This window comes from Gadus chalcogrammus, chromosome 22 (genome assembly GCF_026213295.1).
Source record: "Gadus chalcogrammus isolate NIFS_2021 chromosome 22, NIFS_Gcha_1.0, whole genome shotgun sequence".
Lineage (NCBI taxonomy): Eukaryota > Metazoa > Chordata > Actinopteri > Gadiformes > Gadidae > Gadus > Gadus chalcogrammus.
Genome location: NC_079433.1, coordinates 7234339 through 7256403, shown reverse-complemented (window position 1 = coordinate 7256403; position 22065 = coordinate 7234339). Strand labels below are relative to the sequence as shown.

At 46.5% G+C, this 22065-nt stretch overlaps 1 protein-coding gene across 8 annotated transcripts in view; it reads left to right on the top strand.

The window, feature by feature from the left end:
- The window catches only part of ptk2aa (protein tyrosine kinase 2aa), a 58584-nt gene that overhangs the window by 5762 nt on the left and 30757 nt on the right, over positions 1-22065 (top strand). For 3 of the 8 annotated variants that reach the window (XM_056582305.1, XM_056582304.1, XM_056582302.1), the window contains exons 1-7: positions 11721-12315; positions 13886-14133; positions 15398-15567; positions 16668-16755; positions 17285-17364; positions 17969-18031; positions 19750-19804. In XM_056582305.1, the coding sequence (XP_056438280.1) occupies positions 12147-12315; positions 13886-14133; positions 15398-15567; positions 16668-16755; positions 17285-17364; positions 17969-18031; positions 19750-19804 (873 nt within the window). In that variant the 5' untranslated portion in view covers positions 11721-12146. Of the gene's footprint in view, positions 1-8909; positions 8937-11719; positions 12316-13885; positions 14134-15397; positions 15568-16667; positions 16756-17284; positions 17365-17968; positions 18032-19749; positions 19805-22065 lie in introns of those variants that run through there. The other 5 variants (XM_056582306.1, XM_056582307.1, XM_056582309.1 and 2 more) reach the window with 4 other exon arrangements.

Sequence of the window (22065 nt, the reverse complement as noted above, 5' to 3'; positions counted from 1 at the left end):
TATGGTTGATGGATGCGGAAATCACACTACCCTTATGTGTGTGTGTGTGTGTGTGTGTGTGTGTGTGCGTGTGTGCGTGCGCACTTACACTTACACTTGTGTAGGAGAGAGACCCTGAGCTATGAGGGATAGAGAGACAGAGCGCCGGCAAGAAAACGGCGATGGCAAATGTAGTTGTTCCATGGATGAGCCAATAAGACGGTGTTAATACCATGACCTCTCCCTCTCGCCCCGGACAATGTAGCGATCGAGAAGACCTCGTGGTAATTGCGCTGCAGTGAGTCAGAGACGGAGAGAGTAAGTGGAAGAGAGAGGCGAAGAATGGGAAGGGGAGAGAGAGAGAATGAGTCAATTGTTGAGCTGACAGACATACCACACAGAGAGAGACTGAGGGATACAGGAGGAGAGAGGGGGAGATCCATGGAAAGGAGAGAAAACAAGAAGGGGGGGGAAAGAGAAATGCAAAGGGATAGAACGACACTGAAGGAACAGGGTCAGAACTTAGTGGAATGAGTATAGAAACAGACTGAACATGGAAAAGATACAGAAACAACTGAAGGGACTAAACAACACGGTATTTAATGAGAAGCAGGCTGGGACTATAGAATCTGAGCGATGGCGGGCAGAGAGAATATCGCAGTGCCCCACATGTAGAGCGTAGAAGTATGCCCATCCATTACCAGGCGCCTGGTGGAGGCCACCGTGTCCCTTTGGTCCCTGAGGTGTCCCTGAGGTGTGCCTGACGTCACTGCATCTTCTTCACCTCTGGGAGTCTGAGCCGAAGCAGAAAATAAAAAGCTGAGAATAACAATGAGCTCTATTTATATAAATGCACCTTGCTTGAGTTACCGCAAGATCAATTAAAACGAGGAAATGATTCTATTCGAGGATTATCAAAGCCTTGAATGCAATCAGCGCTGTTGTGAGTGCATTCCGTATTTTGTAAATACGAATATATTTACTACTTTGACTCGAAAAACACACTGTTCGGTTCTATAGGGACTTCAGTATTTCCCAAAAGTGCATAAAAGCGTCACTTTGCGAGATGATGTTTATGATAACAAAAACGGGAATAATGGCACATGCCTGTTAACCCTTTGACTTATGACCTACTCTGGGTTATAATGAGTTTCCCTGGACAGGTCACATGGTCGATGGAGACCCCAGGCGGCCAGGCTCCTGTTTGGGGGCTTTGTGGAGGGAAGGTACTTTTAGCTGCTGGTTGCTCAATGCTAGTTGCTCTATGCTAACTGCTAACTCCTAACTTTTTATGCTTGCTGCCAATTATAAGTTGCTCACTGCAAGCAGCCTTTAATGGAGAAAACTGCACAATATAATTTTTGATTGCCAGTACGATACGGTTAAAAATCTTTTTTTTTTAACATATTGGTTTATTGTTGGGGTTCAGGTTCTACAAGTCCTACAATGAACAGGGCCGAACAGAACATAATTGATGCCAATGAACTACTACTAACTACATATTTATTATTACGCAGTCTATACAGACCCATTCATCTCCCTCAACTAAGATACTGTTGATGTTTCTGGAAGATTTATTTTATTTTGTTGGGTTTTCTTTGAACTTGACGATATAAGTGTTACTCGCATGTATCTGTATTTTATCACCACCCGATCCTTGGTCTTTAATAAATCAGAAAGTTCCTGCTTAGTTCTTAGCAGGGGCTGAAGCAACATCTGGACGAGTATGTAGCACTTCTCCAGTGCCTAAACAGAGACAGGCTGCCTGTGTGCGTGAGATCAGATTACCATGGTATATGTTGGGGCGAGAGACATAGGGAGAGAATGGGTTGGAAAGAGAGTGAGAGAGAGAGAGAGAAGGGGAACACCTGCACATGAACCACAAGCATGACATCATGCTGCTCGCCCACTCACACACTCGGACAGACAGACTTCTGCACACTTATCGTCTGTGCTGAACTGAAAGGTAGCTATTGTAGTGCTGCTGTGTGTGTGTGTGTGTGTGTGTGTGTGTGTGTGTGTGTGTGTGTGTGTGTGTGTGTGTGTGTGTGTGTGTGTGTGTGTGTGTGTGTGTGTGTGTGTGTGTGTGTGTGTGTCAGCCGTCAGACTGCGTTTGTGTGCTTGTCTGTGCCCGTGTGTTTATGGGTTTATAATTAGTCATGACCAGGGTCATTGCAGTGATAAAGGCTTAATTGAGAAATCGATGACAACAGTGTCTGAGTGTGTGGTTAACACACACACACACACACACACACACACACACACACACACACACACACACACACACACACACACACACACAGATATAAAACGAATCAGCATTTACAGCTCTATCACTAGATGGCGCTGTTAACAAACTGGAAAAACCGGAATCAAGTGTAATCAAATTGGAGAGACAGCGACAGAAGGAACATTAGGAGAGAGAGACAGAGGGGGAGAGAGAGAGAGGGCGAGAAAGAGGCAGCTTGATATTTTGGCCCAGTAATCCAGTGCCCTATTAATCTCCTTTACCTCTTGGCCCACGCACAGACACGGACAAGCAGTCACACACGAACACACGCATGCTCACACACAATTCAGCCTGTGTGTGTGTGGTCCGCGGAAAGTCAGTTAAGTCCAGCCGTCCATCGCTTCAATCGAGTAACACTCCTACATGTTCAGGAACTTTCTAAGGAATATTATTTCCCCAGTTTAACCACAGATAACACATCTGGAAGATGTCTGAAATACTTGCCCGCACTCTCACAAATATGGTGACCATGTTCCTGATGAAGAGTGTATGGTATTCTTATTGAGGACGTGTCTAAGGAGACGTTTGTGAATGTTTGACTCCTGATGTAGTTTTGCCATGGCTTTATTGTCATAGGCTTCCACTATAGTGTGTTAAATAGTCCATATTGAGTCAGTTCTCTCAGCGGCAGGACCATCTTTCTTGACCTTTCTTGACTATCTTTGTAGACCTTTCCTCGTTTGGTGACCACTTTGGACAGAAGGAGTTAACAAGCACACGCGGGCTATACTCCTACTATGCATCATCATACCCACATTCTAAGTGTCGAGTTGAGACTGCCGTCACAATAGAAAATGGTTGAGTCTACTGTTTATGCTTTTTTATGTATTTATGGGCATTAATGTGTTGTTACTAGACGACAGGATGACACCTAGTTATGTATCTGATGAATGAACTAATGAAAATGTGAATAAATATTTGAGCTATACATCTATCGGTTACATATGGGTTTCTTGAGTGGCGCTGAACCTCTGCATGTAAAGATGGCAGTGTGGAATGGTTTTGAAGGGTACTTTTAAGGACTATTACTCATAAGACAAGCACTAGGCTTTGCAGTTCTATTCTGAACATTATCTCAAAAGCCATGTGGAAAACACACACACCTACACCCGCAGGAACAATTAATATACCAGATCTCCCTCTCACTCTCTCCCTCTCTCCCTCTCGGTCTGTCTGCCTGCATCTGCCTCCTTCTCCCCCCTCTTTCCTCTCCTGGGACACCATGACCCCCCCCCCCCCCTCCTCCCCCTCACTCATTATGTCACCCTACCCCCTCTCTCTCTCTCTCTCTCTCTCTCTGTCATAGGGTCTCTCTGTAGCAGTGGTAGAGGGGGACTCGACCACTCTCTCCCTCAGACGGGACTACCTCCTTGGTCTCTCTCTGTCTCTCCCTGTCCCTCTCTCTCTCAGCATGTGTGTGTAGTAGTAGCGGCAGTAGTAGTAGTAGTAGTAGTAGTAGTAGTAGTAGGAGTAATGTGGGAGGAGATCAGCCCTAAGCCGAGGCTGTCGGCAATCATTATTGTGTAAGCCAACAAGCGGAGTGCAGCGCAACACAGCCCAGTTCAGACCAGCGTGGAGGAGCTTTGACTGGTCCTGGGACCACAGGAGCTTCAGACCACCCTGCCCTCCCTCACCCCCGCTCCAATCCTCTCTTCTCTCTCTTCTCTTGCCTCCCTCAAAATCTCCCCAGTAAGGAGTTGTTTTAATGGAGGGACTTTACCATGGTAAGTCTTTTTTAGTAATATATATCTATATATATATATATATATATATATGTATACCAGTTTTTTTAATATACAATCAAAATCAAACCGTACAACGTAGACACATTGACTTTGAGAGTTGTGTCTTTTCTTGTGGTTCATGCGTGTCTTTTCTTCCACGTTTGTGTTGAGGCTTGTGTGTCGGTATCAAAGTGCCGTGATAGGGGCACTGTTGTTGTGATATGATACATGTGTTTGCGTTGACTCTGGTGTTTGTGCTGCTTGTCGACGGAGCATTAGGACTGTTGAATGTCCTAAAGATATAACTGTGAGTCCTTGTTATGTAGCCAGACACTTGATTTTAGATTCTCTTTTCTCTGGTCTCTTGGTTCCCTCTGTTCACTTTTCTCTTCTCACCTCAGTGAAGTCTATATTAACTTTATGTTGTTTACCATTTTCATGGGTACTTTAGAAGAAAAACAACTTGCAATTATCCTGCTCTGTCGTTCCATCATCACCAATCCTACTCTGTTCTGATTGGTCCAGTTAATTGAGAGCGTATGAAAGGTGTCATCCTAATTCCATCGATAGCCCTTATCCTCCAGACCAGCGTGTGATCCACTGCTACGCTACAGTATATTTTAGGACATGTTACGGCTAAGTCTTTGTGTGCATGTTTGTGTAGGTGGTACCTTGAAGTGTGTGTGTGTGTGTGTGTGTGTGTGTGGGGGGGAGGTTTTAATGCGGGTGTGGGAGGACTCGGTGTGTGTCAGAAGGAGATAACGACAACGTGTGGGTTGAGGTTGAATAGGTGCTCAAATACGTTCACCGAAACCTGGAAACCACATGGACGGGCATCGTTCCCTGTAGCGCTGCGGTGGATTATTCTGGGATACAACGTGTATATTCAAGTATTATATTCACTCCATGCAGGTCCATGATTAAAGGCAGTGCTCTGAAACACAAGACTTCACTCAAAGCTCCCTAAATTCTCCTAAAACGGGCGCATAATCTCCTGCGCTTTTCCCCCTCTCCTTGGGTCTATCTGCCTCCTGTTATGTTTATGGTCCATGTTTGTGGTCATAGCCAGTTCAAATGCGGTCCTCTTGAAGCTTGTGGGCTATAAGATTGGGCCTGAATGTCTCAGACGGTCACCCGACGTGGTTCTGTTTATAGTAACCCCTATGGGGCTGGACATCTGCATGCAATATCTTCCACTCTGCAGTTATTTTTTCTTCTTTTGCTAGTGCTTCAGTCTGAATTGCTTTACACCTGCTGCCGTGATAAGCCATGGCAGCCATTGACATGCCAGCTGATCAACAGTGTGTGTGTGGGTGTGTGTGTGTCATTTTGTTTTCGTGCAGATGGTTGATTGTGTAGTCAATCATTCATCTGTTTTATTGACCTTATGTGTCTGTGTGTGTGTGTGTGTGTGTGTGTGTGTGTGTGTGTGTGTGTGTGTGTGTGTGTGTGTGTGTGTGTGTGTGTGTGTGTGTGTGTGTGTGTGTGTGTGTGTGTGTGTGTGTGTGTATGATCTTATGAAAATTGTTGGAGTGTGCATCTAATTTCATTTTGCAAAGGGGATGAGAACACGCACACGCACGCACACACTCACACTTACTTCACAAGCGTGTTCCAACTCAGCCAGAAGGGTACAAATTAGCCATAGACCAGTGAGCCATAAAAGCTGACATTCTGCAGCACCACATAATCTCTCCTCTCCACCTCTCACTCTACTCCTCTCCTCTTCATCCCCCTCTCCTCGCATCTCCCCTCTCTGCTCTTCCATCCTCTTCCTCCTCGTCCAATTTCATGTCTCCTCGTCCCCCTCTTTTTCTTCTTCTTTCCTCCTCTCTTCCATCATGCTAACCTGATATTTTCTTCTTCTTACTGGGACTTTTAGATAAATCTTAAGGAGCAGATGTTCCGGGGCCCCTATGCCAACGTGTGTGTGTGTGTGTGTGTGTGTGTGTGTGTGTGTGTGTGTGTGTGTGTGTGTGTGTGTGTGTGTGTGTGTGTGTGTGTGTGTGTGTGTGTGTGTGTGTGTGTGTGTGTGTGTGTGTGTGTGTGTGTGCGCGCGCGTGCCCACCCTGCGAAACTCCTCTCTCACAATCCATAGATCTCTGTACCCCATAAACGGGAGTCACCCCTGTAACCTGACATGCAGTGATTTCCCTTTTTAAAAGAGAAGAGAAAGGAAGCGCGCCACAGATGGGCAGACAGGGCGATAGACTAAGAGTTATACATGCAGGGCAGATGGCGGTTCTGTAGTCTGTACCCCAGCGGCCCCGTGTAAATGTCATTACAGAGCCTCTCAACCCCGGCTCTATCACCACGGGGCGACACATGAGCAGGTTAACATGGTCCACTCTGGTCCACTTAGCAGCACGGGGCCCCGCCCCCTCCTCCATTCAAGGCCGGTCTGGTAACTCGATTGGTTGGTTGGAGGTACCTATGTCAACACGGAGAAGAGCGCCCAAAAATGTTGCAGGCTCAAGATCTTCTCTATATCCAGTGCAGCGTAATGCTGCACAGGAATTTATGTTTTCGTGTTTTCCGACAACAGAATAAAAATATACTTAATAGAAGTCAACTTTAAATAATTAAAAGGATAAATTGGGGAGTGGAGTGATTAAGTATGTGCTGCTCAAGCCGTAGGAGTATAAAAAGATGTGTGTTTCCAAGATTCAAGATACAACAGTCAAGACTTTATTGCAGCGTCAGTGAGTCTGGATTGTAATTCACTTTAGTGCAGCCTAACAAAAAATACAAATAAAAGAACACAGAAATTGATTGACGGTCATGAGAGAGTTGAAAAGGATTCCACAACAGTGCTCGCTGAGTTCAAGCCGAAGATGTGCAGCTCTAGCCTTTTCCTGCGAAGTGTGAGTGCGTCTGCACAAGGCTAACCATAGCCTCAGGGTAGGAGTTTTATAAGGCAAGATGTTTCCCTAGACTCTTGTCAGACTAGTTCCTCAACATCTCTGTGTGTGTGTGTGTGTGTGTGTGTGTGTGTGTGTGTGTGTGTGTGTGTGTGTGTGTGTGTGTGTGTGTGTGTGTGTGTGTGTGTGTGTGTGTGTGTGTGTGTGTGTGTGTGTGTTGTCATTCCGTTTATCGTACAAACCTCTGCAAAGCTGAAGGGCGATCCGTGTAAAGAGACAGAATCTGCTGATCAGCTTATTCTGGTCGCGAGCGAACCCGATCGCGTGTGTTTGTCGGGGATTATCAGTTTGTGTCGGTGATTCCAGCGCCGCATTTAAAATGCACCATTATGATAATCCTAATAAAAAAATCATGAGGCTACCCAAAAATGCCTAAAGGCCCCTATAGGGTGGGTTTATTTTCTCAATATTTAGTCAGATTCTGATGGTTTGTACCTTTTTCATTTGCATAAGAAATGCCTGAAATAATTTCCCAACACATCACCCATCCTGGAGCCACATAAAGGATTGGCCTTGATGTTGCTTAGTACTACCACTTTACCACTTTAAATCTCATGTAAATTCTCGTGTTGAATCTCAAAACATGAGACACAATTTTGTGAGGGTGGGCGGGGCTGGAGAGAGTAGGGAGTGAGTAGGGAGAGGGATGGGGGAGTCGGGACACACACACTTTATTCATTGACACCTGAGCTCCCTATAATTCAAAAACATTGCATGAAGGACCTTTTTTAATACGAAGGTTAGCAATATGCTGATAGGAGTTGGATTCGGTAATGGGATCCAACCATTGACAAAAACACAATTAGGCGTGTTCGGTGTGTCCCTGGTGTCACATTACCACCAGGACTGTCAATACCCCAACATGAAGGGACGTATAGTGTGAGTCACCTCCCTGGCATTTCCTGTTTGTGTGGTCGTCGTGTAGGCCTTTCAGGGGCAATGACATCACTATCAGTGTTGACAACATATACTGCTGTCAAACCCCTTGAGAGTTGGTTGGTTTTTGTGTGTGTGTGTCTCTTTCGGTGCACTCTGCCTAGGGTCGGTTTTTGCAAGAGCATTATCCGTTTGACCCCGTGTGTGTGTGTGTGTGTGTGTGTGTGTGTGTGTGTGTGTGTGTGTGTGTGTGTGTGTGTGTGTGTGTGTGTGTGTGTGTGTGTGTGTGTGTGTGTGTGTGTGTGTGTGTGTGTGTGTGTGTGATGAACCCACGCACTTAACCACCCGGCCTCTTCCTTTAGTTTGTGCAGTTATCAGAGGAAAGGGATGTATGGATGTATACTGGTTGGGGGTCTTTCAGGGTCTAGAGTTTCTCAAAGGTTCTTCCAGGCTTCCTGTTGGAGACGGGGGAATACATCCGCTTATCGTCCTAATCTGCAGCACAGCGGATGTGGACACTGCTGTGTGTGTGTGTGTGTGTGTGTGTGTGTGTGTGTGTAACATTACCTGGTTCGTCTGGAGTCTAGAGACTCTGAAACCGCCAAATAAAATTACTTTACAAATAATATCTTTAATTGAAGGTTGAGTGAGTCTTTACCGGAATTTTCCCATCCAACCTCTGGAGACATTATTGACATATGTGTGCAAGAGTTGCATATGTGAGCTGAGCTCATGTATCAAGACCTAGAGCTTCTGAGTGTGTGAGGTCACAACCGTACTGTGGTAGTAATGATGCATCTGCACAGGGGGTGCTGTTTCCCCAGGTTGAATACTGTAGGCATGGTCAACTTCTTATAGTGAACAGATAGAACATACTGTGTATGTGTCCCTTTATTAGTTTATATGTAAGGGACAAGCAGAAATAAGAAACATTGACTTTTGCAGAAGCAGTGTCAAATGAATATAGAGGTGGACATAGCCAAAGCTTATTACCAACAACAATCCTTTGATGGGCATTTATAGTTCAAAAAATCATTCAGGTAACATGTTAAAGTAAAAAATATATGAATATATCTCTCTGTCATCTAACGATGCCTATCTCTGTTTTTTGTCTTTCAGATATTTCAAGGATTGTCTACTACACAGGTGAGAAATGTATTTCCTGAATCCATAATCATTCTGATTAATCAGTACAGTAGAAATGGGATCCTCATAGGAAACTATGGGCAGGATAGTCCAGTGGTTCGGGGGTTTGACTCTGGTTCTGCGATCAAATCCCAATGTCCAACGTCAACCTGTAGACAAGGGCCTCGCACCTACCACCAGATTGGATACAAAAAAGCTAATAATGAGGTTTCTTTTTGAAGAAGCATCTGCTGAATGACTTCAAATGAATTGTTATTCTTAATTGAAGAGGTAAGTGCATGCAAAGGATTATGAGGAGACATAAATCACATAATATAGTGAAACCATAGACAAAATATATTGTGTGTGTGAATGGTGAAGCCACTGTGTTCTTTAATCTAGTTGTCATCCTTGTGAGAGCTGGAGGCTAATCACTTAATTCCAGTGAAATATTCATAGATTCAAAGGGAAGAACATCTAAGCAAACGTGTGTGTGTGTGTGTGTGTGTGTGTGTGTGTGTGTGTGTGTGTGTGTGTGTGTGTGTGTGTGTGTGTGTGTGTGTGTGTGTGTGTGTGTGTGTGTGTGTGTGTGTGTGTGATCATCTTTATGGGAATCTCATTACCGTGACAGAATGAACAGTGCGCAAGTGAGGGTGCAAGTCATTATATGATAACCATTTCAAACACACAGCCTTACACACACACACACACAGCCTTCCATACACACACACGGCCTTCCATACACACACACAAAAAACACACACCTTCCATTCACACCAGACAGACTGTGTGAAGCAACAACAACATGTGAAATGTGTTTATGTTCTTCCACATAAGCTCCCAGATGCTAATGGTGTTCACTGTGTTGACAGGGTGTGAACAGTAATTGGTGTTCCCCGTGGATTCCTGTCCGCCGTATGGCTCTGTAGGATTTTATTGTCCACTGTCCCACTCGCTGGCCTGATTTCTGGATGTTTTGACACATGGAGGCAAACAGGGAAGCGGTATTGGGTCGATAAGGGGGTGTGGGTGCTGCTGGGGGAGAGTGGAGTGGGGGGGGGGGGGGGGGGGGGGGGGGGGGGGGGGGGGGACTGCTCTTGGCTCCCTCCCAGAAGAGCTCTTCCCATTCACACTCACATCCGGCCCCGCTGACAAAAGGTTTTCTATGGGGGAGACACACACAGTCACACACACACACACACACACACACACACACACACACACACACACACACACACACACACACACACACAGTCACACACACAGTCACACACACAGTCACACCCACAGTCACACACACACACGTGCACAGTCACACACACAACTCCCGCCTAATCTTCATATTAATAGCCGATGCCTGAGATGGGACACACACACACACGCGCACAAGCACACATGCACAGATAAAACACACTTGATGTTGAGGTCTGCTGAGCATGTCTGGTCAGTGAGATAACGGGGAAGTCAATTGTGTGCGTGTGTGTCAGATGGTTTGCTCTGTATAAATGTCTTTTTGATTTACAACTGACATCTGGCTGATTATAGCAACAAACTTTCACACACTGGCACTCTAGCACACTTTTGTACATAAGCCACATGAAGGTATGTATACAATCCCACTCGCACACTCTTCATTAAACTGACTTTTGAAAAGGTAACCCGATAGCCGACCTAATGAATTTATATATAAATAACCTGACACGTCATGGTAATCCTCCCCGGTTATGCTAATAATTAACATGCTCCCCGTGAGGGCTAACGATATCTTAGCATCTTAGGATAGCTGACAGCCCAAAAATCCCAGAGCAACAGCGCAGGTGGGCGGGGCCTCAGAGGGGGGGGTCACTCGGAATAGAAAGGATTTGCATATAAATGAACTGTAGCTCCGCCCCCTCTCACCATGCTGCCCGCACCCCTCTCTCTCTCTCTCTCTCTCTCTCTGGCTCTCTCCCTTTCTGTCTCTCACCCTATTCTGTACTCCTGCCCTGCTGTCCACACAGAAAAAATATTGCTCGCTCCCTTCCTTTCTTCTACTGCTCTCTCGCTCTCTCGTTCCTCTTTGACTTTCCCCTTTACTTTTGCAAGGGGAGGAAACTTGTCTCCCTCTCTCTCTCTCTCTCTCTCTCCCGCTCTCTCTACTCCTCGTTCTCACAGTCGTTGTTAGCGGCCTCATTACTTTTCTGCTTTCCTGTTTACTTTTTGCCCTGGAGGAAATCTCTCGCTCTCCCTCCCTCTCTCTCTCTCTCTCTTTTACTGTCATTGAACCGAATGTGGCACGACCCTCTGGATCTCTAATCTTTGACACCGGGCTGTAGCTGTGAGCCAGGACACCAGGAACCCTACTCCAATCCACCCGCGTGTTCCTCCCTGCCACCGCGTAATTACAACTTCCAGGGACGACCACCCGACGTTTCCATGACGACCACCTGCCTAACAATAACCGCAACCAATTTTATTTTTTCTTCCCCACCGGAGCGACCGAAAGCCAACTTCTAATCCACTCCGTGTGTGTTTGACACGAGAGATCGACATCAGAACAGAGATGAAGGGGGACATGGGAGAGAGCGCGACAGTCCGACGATAGGGAGGGAGAGAGAGAAAGAGAGAGAGAGAGAGAGAGATGAAGAGCTCCTCTTCCTTAGGTTTGTTATGTTAGCCGCCGTTATCGCAAGATGTAACGGACACGCACACGCAAGTTCTCTCCTTTGGAGCACTGTCGTCCCGCCACAACTTTGTTCAGCTTTCTTTTAAGCATTCAAAAACTTTTTTGGACTACAGGGGCGGGGGGGGAAACTAGATCGGCTTAATTAATTTCCAGCTGACCAATGGTCTTTCTCCTCGTTGCTGCTGGGTCCTTTTTTCTGCTGCATCAGAGCACTTTGTTCCTCTGAGCACTCTGTTCCCTCTGAGCACAATGTTCCTCTGAGCACTCTGTCCACTCCGAGCGCTGTTCTTCAGTATCCGAGGAACGGGACAGAACAATGGCATTGGAACCATCGCCACGGTTACCTTTCTTAAAGCCCTTCTGCTGACCGTGAGCGATGGAGCGCACTTGGCTGTCCTCGGAAGCGTTCCGAGGGAGGGAGTAACCTCGGTGGCGTCTGGCATCTGGTGCGACACACATTCAAGGCGCCCCCCCCCTGAAGACCACTCGACGTATGGCAGCGGGACGTCAACGCGTCGCGTGGTGAATGCGTGACACGCGCGAGTACCACGAGTGTGTGACTTTGAATGACACCCTCTGTAGACTGCGGCCGTGTCATAATGCGTGGTGGCGGGGAGACCCCCGGGCCCGTGTCTGCCCTCGGACAGACGGACAGACACAGGACGGACCGGCTGGGATGCGTATCCATGGACACCAGCGGTTGTAGCCCTTTCCCCCTGTGCTGGGATAGAGGAGGTACGCATGGGGCTAGGCTACCGGGTTTGGGTTGTCTCTGTGGGCGTTTGGGGGCACACACACACACACACACACACACACACACACACACACTGATTGACTTTGATTTTGATTACGCTCACCCTTTCGCCTCTGCTTGTTTAAAGTGCATCTCATTTCACAATGTCCATCGGCCGCTGTAGAATCTCTGAAGACACAAACCGCTATAGAGAATCAGGGCTTGCAAACGTCTCTCTGGCATGAGTCAAGAAGCACGGCATGGTTCAAAGTACAATTGTGAAATCTGATTCCATTTGGAATGTAGCCAAACTAATTATGAGGCAAATCTGGTGCCTGCGTGCGTGCGTGCGTGCGTGCGTGCGTGCGTGCGTGCATGCGTGCGTGAGAGGGGAAATCAGTAGATAGTGTTGACCTTATGCCAGCCATTGAATCTTCGATCTGTTCCAGTCTTCTCCTCTGCTCTCCTCCGGTCGCTGCCTCCCTCGGGGTCCCAGCGGTCTTTACTCTCGGCCCGGTGGAGGCGCACCTGCGTGTGCAATGTGCGTCGGGTTTCCTTCCCCGGCGCAGGTGTAATTACCTGCTGAAGCATATCGACTTCCCTCTAATAGCCAAGAAAGAGGGGAAGACGAAGGAGGGGGGGGGAGAGACGGCGGTGAATGCCTTTCTCTCTCTGGATCTCTCCAGGGAGACCAAGTAGTCTTGAATCCTTTAGACTTTGCAATGCGCCAAGCGGGTATAGCATGTTCTCCTTTTAACGCCTTGTACGCTAGAATCCCCAGATAGTGTTATTTGAAAGACAACACACTCTCGGTTCTTGCAGTCAGGAGGACATGTGGTCATGTATTGAGAACCTCCGCACATGATCACGCCGTCATGTTGGAGAAAGCCGAACCGGCGTGCATCGGTGCCTTGTTACCGAGCCCTGCTATAGCGGGCGCCTTTATCCAAAGGGGCTGGCAGTCATTTGAGAATGCAGGTCATCAAAGAGCAGGTGAGGGCCTGGGGGGGCATCTTGTTCAAGGAAGCTCACAGGTTAAGCTCTGTCTGACGGAGATTAAAACCAGGAACCGGTCGGCTGGTAATCTAACACCCTAAACATGACTGTTTGCCGTTTTGTCCAAAGTGACCAAAAAACAACAATAAAAGGAAGCGTCATCAATGGTAATTGGTAAATGGACTGCATTTATTTAATTATTTTCTAACCAGGGGTCACACAAATTGCTTTTCAATATTGCCTGACATTAACCGATTCATTCACACAATCACACACCGATGACGGTGTCAAGCACGCAAGGCGACAGCCAGCTCGTCAGGAGCAGTTGGGGTGAGGTGTCGTGCTCAGGGACACCTCGACCAGGGATCGAACTAGCAACCTTCCGGTTAGCAGCCCACCTGATCCACCTCCTGAGCCACATGCCGCCCCTCCTAAATGAGTAGACTGTGGACATTAGGGATCATACCCGGTGCCTCAACCCGGACCACTACACTTCACCATCCCTCCCCTTCCTCTCGCCTCTATCCACGCGTCGCCTGACCTTATCCCTCTGTGTGTGTCTCCCCTTCGTCCCAGAATATGACCGACACCTAGGGGCGGTATCGTCAGGGAAGACCATGGCGACGGCCTACCTGGAGCCCAGCCTCAACCACGCCCTGCTGCCCGGCGCCAAGTCCCGGCTGAGCGCGGGGGTGTCGGAGCGCGCCATCGCGGGCGCCTCGGTGGAGAGGGTGCTGAAAGTCTTCCACCATTTTGAGTCCAACACGGACGTGCACAGCAGCTGGTCGTCCAACATTCGATACGGAGACGCCACCGATGTCCGGGTGAGTTCATGCACGCACGCACTCATGCACGCACTCATGCATGCACGCACTCATGCACGAACGCACGCATGCACTGGGAGTTTTAAAACAAACGCACACGTTGGGAAAGCAAATGCAATTGATTTCACCCAAAGGTGCTCGGATCAGGTTCACCTGGGGCCTTTCCTCTTAAGAGGAAACACACAAATTGGTTAAGTTACTCGGGTCAGGTCACTGAGCACAAAGCTTTTGATAGACTCCAACGAGGGTAGAGATTTTTCATAACTCTGTTTTCAGTTTATTTGAGGCTGGTTGTGCAAAACGATAACACAGTGACCACGGTTTACACATGGAGATGGTTGGTCCACACATTGCGCATGCGCCAGAAACCTACAAACAATAGCAGACTACCGGTGTGTTTACGCATTGGGTTTAATTGCATGTTTACGGGTCAGCCTAGCGTAACTTCATCATAACACTGACCTACGGTGTTGATGTTGAAGAAGCCCATCAATGTGCCCTCTCCTACCAATCTTTTCTGTGGTGTTTGGTACGGGAGTTTTACCGCCAACTATTGGCCTTTGCAGGCTTACGTGATTGTTTGGCTATTTCTTGCAATCGCTTTTGGACAAGATATTTTCTTTAACAACGTCGATGTGAACATAATGGTTTTTTTGAACAAGGCCTGAATGGATTATGAATTGTGTGAATGCCACAAGCTACTTCTGTGTTTAACCGGCTATGACAGCGATGTGAAAGTGTGACAACCAGCCTTGGAGACATGCTTTTCCTTCAGCTCTGTAACCTTCTCGTGCCATTGAAAGCCCTGCTTGCCATGTTGTTGAGGCTATGGGCGGGCTGTTGAGTCTGGGCCTCTGCAGCAGTGGAATAGTTTGGCTTTCTGTTGGGCGTCCTCAGTCAAGGACTCTACTGTCGCTTCTGATTTCGCACATATAGCGTGGAGTGAGTGTTATACAAGCACATACACTCAGCCTTTAGGGTGTGTGTGTGTGTGTGTGTGTGTGTGTGTGTGTGTGTGTGTGTGTGTGTGTGTGTGTGTGTGTGTGTGTGTGTGTGTGTGTGTGTGTGTGTGTGTGTCAACTACTACCTTGTAGACGGGCTTTGGGCAATGTGTAATGGCACATGGTTAATGCTCAGTTGAGTCAATGATTGAGTCGTTTATTGTATAAAAAGTGCATTGTTTCTGCATTTTTGCATAAAAAGGTACGCAAAAATGTCATTTATATCTGAAAATAGTTTTAAAATTATGTATTTCTTCTTCTAGGGAATCATCCAGAAGATTCTGGACATCCACAAAGTGCGCTGGACGGCCTGCTTCGGCCTGCGCCTCACCAACAGCCAATCAGCAGACGAGGTCCACTGGCTCCACCCAGATCTGGGCGTGTCCCACGTCAGAGAGAACTACGAACAGCCCCAGCCGCAGGAAGAGTGGAGGTGAGGAACCTGAGGAGTCTGAAGTTAGTCTAAAAGAAGCTCCCGTAGGTATGGTAAGATTGTAGCTCCCGGGGACTTTGTGACGTCATCACCCTCGTTCTCGTCGTCCAATCAGCACAAAGTTGACGACTTCTTTATAAAATGTTGTGGTTGTGGATAGGCAGTTGCTGTTCTCATCGTCCATATACGGGGTTTAGTTAATGTAATTATATTTTTGCATTAATAAGAGAGTAAATAATCAATCATTAACATTTTTACGTGAATAAAACAAAAAAAAGAAAATACTTGCAGAATTTATATTTATGTATACTTAAGTGTCCACTATGCTTTATTTGCTCTGTGCAGGAGCAAAACAAATAAATCCAGAATCACAATATATTCAAATTCCGTTTGTCAAGACTTGTCTAAGGGGCAGTAAATTTGCAGTCAGTTCCTAGTATTTGTGTCTACTGCTCAGCTCTGCTGTTGTAGACCTTTTGTACTCTCTGGCGCAGAAGTGATTTAGCACCAGGACTGGAGCACCATACCAAAGCCGGTCCGACCACACCTGCCGTATGGCGAGCAGGGGGTCTTTGTGTCATTAAGTGTGGCGACACCGCCTTCTGCCTGGGTTTGGTTAGTGGGTTAAGTTAGTGTGTGTGTATGCGTCTGTATGTATTATATGTGGTCTTCATAGAGGTGGGCTTTTGGTCTTAATGCTATTGTCGGGGCCGAGAGACCTTTTGGACCTCAGGGATAAAGAGAGGGAGAAAGGAGCAGATGCTTTCTTTGTGTGGCTAAGTCAACAACGCTCTGTCTCTGAGCCCTGCTTGGGCCAGGCAGTCGCCCCACAGCCCTGTTTGTTGTGGTATTTTGGTGATATAGTCTTGAAATTATGATGTATAAATACATAGAAATGCAAAAAAAAAATAGCACTTTTGGAGTTCAATTCATTTTTATGTAATTTTGAAAAAAGCTATTCTCGTCTAATACTATATTTTGTTGTTATAAAACGTCACTGTAATGACACTCTGATGGATTGTTCGGGATAAGATATGTATTCGTAAGTCGGAGAATGGTCACAATTAAAATGGTGACCTCTACCTCCCTTCCTTGTGCAGATATGAGCTGAGGATCAGATACCTCCCTAAGGGCTTTCTGCAGCAGTTCACTGAAGACAAGACGACACTCAATTACTTCTACCAACAGGTACACACACACACACACACACACACACACACACACACACACACACACACACACACACACACACACACACACACACACACACACACACACACACACACACACACCTAGAAATGTCTTATTGATGGATTCGTATGCTACTGATAAACTGAAGCTGTGAGTGATTACGTATCAGGGTCAGCTGGTCAATGTTTACACAGCAAATACAACAATTGGGCTTGTTCATCACAGTGCTACATGGGTAACAACGACGAATCATTCACGAAACATTTCTAAACAGTGACCTAAACACCATTACCACCAATAACATTCATACTGCTTTACTTCCAAAATGGAGGTATTGAGAGTCATTGCAATGTGCTGTCAATAGGTTCTACCCAGCCCTACTTTATATTCATTCATGCTTTTGTGTGTGTGTGTGTGTGTGTGTGTGTGTGTGTGTGTGTGTGTGTGTGTGTGTGTGTGTGTGTGTGTGTGTGTGTGTGTGTGTGTGTGTGTGTGTGTGTGTGTGTGTGTGTGTGTGTGGGGTCAGGTGAAGAACGACTACATGACAGAGAAAGGGGATCAGGTGGACCAGGATGTAGCACTGAAGCTGGGCTGTCTGGAGATCAGGTATGGAGAGCAATCACTGCTCACCTGCTGTCCGTCATCTCAGCCATTAACATGATCTCCACCCCCCCCCCCCCCCCCCCAATGGACACTGATATGTGCATTTATCTCCGTCACCCGACAGCACTCGGCACAGAAGGAACAGTAGTTGGAAAATGATGGCCATTATTCGGGCCAGTGCCTAATGCTTTAACATGTTTCGGTGAAACTAAACCTGGACTCAAAGCAATATTTCACCCCTTTTTGCCTGTCGGGCGTGGTATCCCCTTACCCACCGTCTAATACATGTAAAGAACACCCTAGAACATGTAGGTGGTTCTACATGTGAAGAACAGCTCACCAATTTGTATGACCCTCTGTTGATTATGAACCGATACATTTTTGACCTCCTGTTCGCTTCACTGTCCACAGAGTTTTTCACTAAAACTGTCACATCTATTTGTGTTCGAGGCATATTTTCCAATCAAGTCTCGGTTTTATGACTTGTATGGTATTAACCAACTCCAATCCTCGTGGTCTACTGCATGTTATGAACTTTGGGTTGAACATCCTTTGAGTCAGGCTGACCCGGTCTCCTCTCCATCGTTCTGTTTGGCTTTTCCTACAGGAGGTTCTTCCGAGAGATGAGAGGGAATGCTCTGGATAAGAAGTCCAACTATGAGCTACTGGAGTGAGTATCTTTCCCTCAAACAGCTCATGTGTGTTGCCGTGTTTGGCTCCCATCGTACGGTTAAAAACATTAAGTGGCGGAATCTCTTGCCTAACTAATCGCCACAACACCAAGGACAACACAATACAATATCAAACCATGAGAATTATTTAGACGCAACGGGAGCTTAGAGCAGAAGGAATATTGTAACGGTATTTTTCTTTTGTTGTCGCTGAAAGAGTGAATATTAAATCTGAACCTCAAAGACAAACTGTGAGTTTATTGCTCTCCGCCACAACCAGTATATTTTATTCTAAAATGCTATTTTGGGACATAGGTCGGAAAATGAAAGGGAAAAATGCATTCAATTATTTACGCAATGCGTTAACAGTTGCATTAGAAATCATACATTGATTTGTATGAGTGCTTAATATATTCACCCATTCATTAGCTATTTAGAGGCAATTCTTTCCCTCTTTAATAATAATACGTTTTATGTGTTACTTATTACATAACTTTCATTCAAGTAATCCAAATCTCAAAGTGCTATACCGGGCTAAAACCGAACATAAAAGTAGGACTTAAAGATGATAATGCTGACTGAAAAACTAACTAGGACCGACCGAATACCATCCTATATAAAAAGGACTTCAGTAACGTTTGCTCATTAGATAAACGCTTGCTATTGGTTGTCAATGGGGCCCATTAAGAGGCTGGCGCCCTAACGGGGTTCTCCACTAACGATGTTGAATGCTAATGAGCGTCCCCTGTCCATACCGAGACTGTCGGTCTGTCAGCCCTAACGAGCTTTCCCCATCGGAAGACGGCCCCTTGTCATCTCGATCTATGGCTGCTCTCAGTAACTTTCCCTTCTTTCTTTCCCTCTCTTCCAACCTCCTTTGTCCCGTTGGTCTGTTTATTCGTCTGTCGTGTCTCTCTCTCTCTCGCTCTTGCTCTCGCTCTCTCTCGCTCTGCTCTGTCTCTCGCTCGGTTAATTGCATCAATATGGTACACCAGGGTTGTTTGAGGCCAAGTGAGAGTCGGAGAGTAGGGCACTGTTATTCAAGGCATATTTTTCCTCCCATGATTCATACCTAAGCATTATTTATATCACCGCCTCGTAAAGTTGACCACTTTATGAACTGAGGTAAGTCATTAGTGCTGCGGTTGAGTATCTTTTTCTACCCGTACTCTTTCTCCCTCTCCTTTTCTCTCTCTCCCTCTCCTTTTCTCTCTCCCTCCCTCTCCTTTTCTCTCTCTCCCTCTCCTCTCTCCCTCTCCTCTCTTCCGCCCTCCTCTCTCTCTCTCTCTCTCCCTCCCTCTCCCTCGCTCCCTTTCATCTCTCTCGCTCCCACTCTTGCTCGCTCTCTCGCACTCTCCCTCCCTCCCTCCTTCTCTCTCTCTCCTCTCCCTCCAGTCTCTCCCTCCCTCCCTCTACTTTTCTCTCTCCCTTTTCTCTCCCTCCCTCCCTCCCTCTCCTTTCTCTCGCTCTCCCTCCTCTCTCACCCTCTGTCTCTTTTCTCTCTCCCCCCTCTCCCTTATCTCCTATGGACAGTGTTGGTATGCTGGAGTACATCCTATGAGTGTCTTGTCTGATTGAGCCATTAACATTCTTTACTGTCATTATGTTGTGTGACAGAACTTGGTGACGTTGCTCGCAATTTATGTTGCTTTACGAGCATGAGAAAATACCATATTTGTGTGACAATTTTCTTTTTATCTCTTCTTCCCGAATACAGAAAGGACGTGGGTTTGAGGCGTTTCTTTCCCAAGAATCTGCTGGATTCGGTCAAGGTGAGGTGAAACTTTGTCCCACAGTGGAACAGACGCAAGTCCTCTCTAACAAGAGAAAATCAAACCAACTGGTTATTTCCTCTCTTGTCCGTCGCACAACAATTTCACCCCACATTGCCTGATTTGTCAGGCAAGACCCAACGTTGATCAGTCGTTGAATCACATACAAAATGCTGTGGTATAAACGCTTGAAGACAATCGGTCTGCTGATCAGAGTTTCCCCACAGCGCTCTATAGGCCCCGAGCAGCGCCTCTGCAAAAGGATAGACCGAGCGACTCTCCTAAGGGATTAACCAATTGACGGGGATGTGCGTGTCCTTTCTGTCAGCTTCTGTATTCAATTTGACAGAAAATGTACAGTAGGTTACTTTTAGTCTTGTATATTATAATATTTACTAAAAAAATATATCGTACTTAATAGTAATGCATTGCATTTATGAGGTGGGTAGTGTTGGTGGAGGCTTTAAAAAACACATGTTTCTATAGTATAGAGGTACTAAATGTATACCAAAAGCCATTGCGGTGGCTTTGATTTACACCGTAGGTCAGGTTACTTGTATTAAAACGCCTGGCTGCGGAAACTTGCAGGCTCATGTTGAGGTGACTCTACCTCGAGTACACTCATCAAGTCTTTATGAAGGCAGAACAGGGTTAGCGTTAGAACATTTATCCTAGTGTTCATTCATTTGCAGCCCCCCCTTTTGGTGGAGGACGAGCCCACATAGTAAATCCCAGTTGTTATCACCCCATTTTGTTGAACATATCATGATAAATAGCAGAATGCAATGAAACACAAACCCCAACATTAATTATTATGTCTCTAGAGCTTGTGCCCTGGTTTCCAGACATGTGTGTTTGTGTGTGTGTGTGTGTGTGATTTGTCTTGGTGGAATGTGTGTCTGTGTGAGTGTGCATGAGTGTGTGAATAGAAAATCGAGCCACAGTCAGTGATAAATTTACGGCACGTGCGAATATGGGTGTTAGGGAGTGTGTGTGTGTGTGTGTGTGTGTGTGTGTGTGTGTGTGTGTGTGTGTGTGTGTGTGTGTGTGTGTGTGTGTGTGTGTGTGTGTGTGTGTGTGTGTGTGTGTGTGTGTGTGTGTGTGTGTGTGTGTGAATAAGGGGCCCACTGACCTGAAAAGGTCTGGTGTCACCAGGCGAGCAGACAGATGGGTGTGTGTGTGCTGGGCTCTCTAAGATTACTGACTCCTACCACTCCTCCCGCCTCTTACTCCTCCAGTGTTTCAATCACACCTCCTCCTCCTCCTCCTCCTCCACTCTTCCTCACCTCAGGGTGTCTCATATATGTTTGGTTGGATCGCTGGGGGTACACACCTTTTCATTCTGTGTCACTGGACTTGAACTTGCAACACACACACACACACACACACACACACACACACACACACACACACACACACACACACACACACACACACACACACACACACACACACACACACACACACACACACACACACACACACACACACACACACACACACACACACACACAGAGCGCGCGCGAGGCCGGAACAGATGGCTGTGGCAGTAAACATTGATTGATGGTAGTCGGTGGCTGAAATGTTTTAATGACTCTATGAGTCTATTCATGTTGTTGGTGGGGGGGGGGAGGGGAGGTCGGTGACCACAATAGACCCGAAATGCCTTTATAGAAGGGCATTTAACATCCATCAATACACAGGCAGAGATGAACACGTCCATGCATGTTGTTCCCCCACGCACACACCAACACACACCGTTAATAAGCATAATCTTTCTTTCATTTTCAGTTCTTCGCAAAAAAATGGCGACCATTTCTTTGGGTTGAAGTAGCAGTGATGATCGAGTGTATTTACATAAGATGAATAATGAATGAATTGCTTCCTGTGGGACAGGGAATGCGGCTGGTTAATAATTGATAGGATGTGCGTAAGTAGAGGTTAAGTGCAAATGAACTTCATTGCTCTTCCGATTGATAGAGTGAGCTGTGAGTCCTCCGTGTTAATTCAACAGCATCAAGGGGACCACGCCACAATCTGCCAGCGTTGCTGAACACCAGCTTTGGGACTCCTAGGGGGAATATGTAATAGGGTTTTATATGATACTGAACAGGGAATGAAATGGATTCAAACATATAGGACTAGGGAGCCAGTGGTTCACTCAAGGATTTGGACAGAGTTACATGTTAGTCGATGCAAATGTTCTTTTCATTGCCACTCCTGCAAATCAAACATACAGGAACAAACACAGCAAGCACATC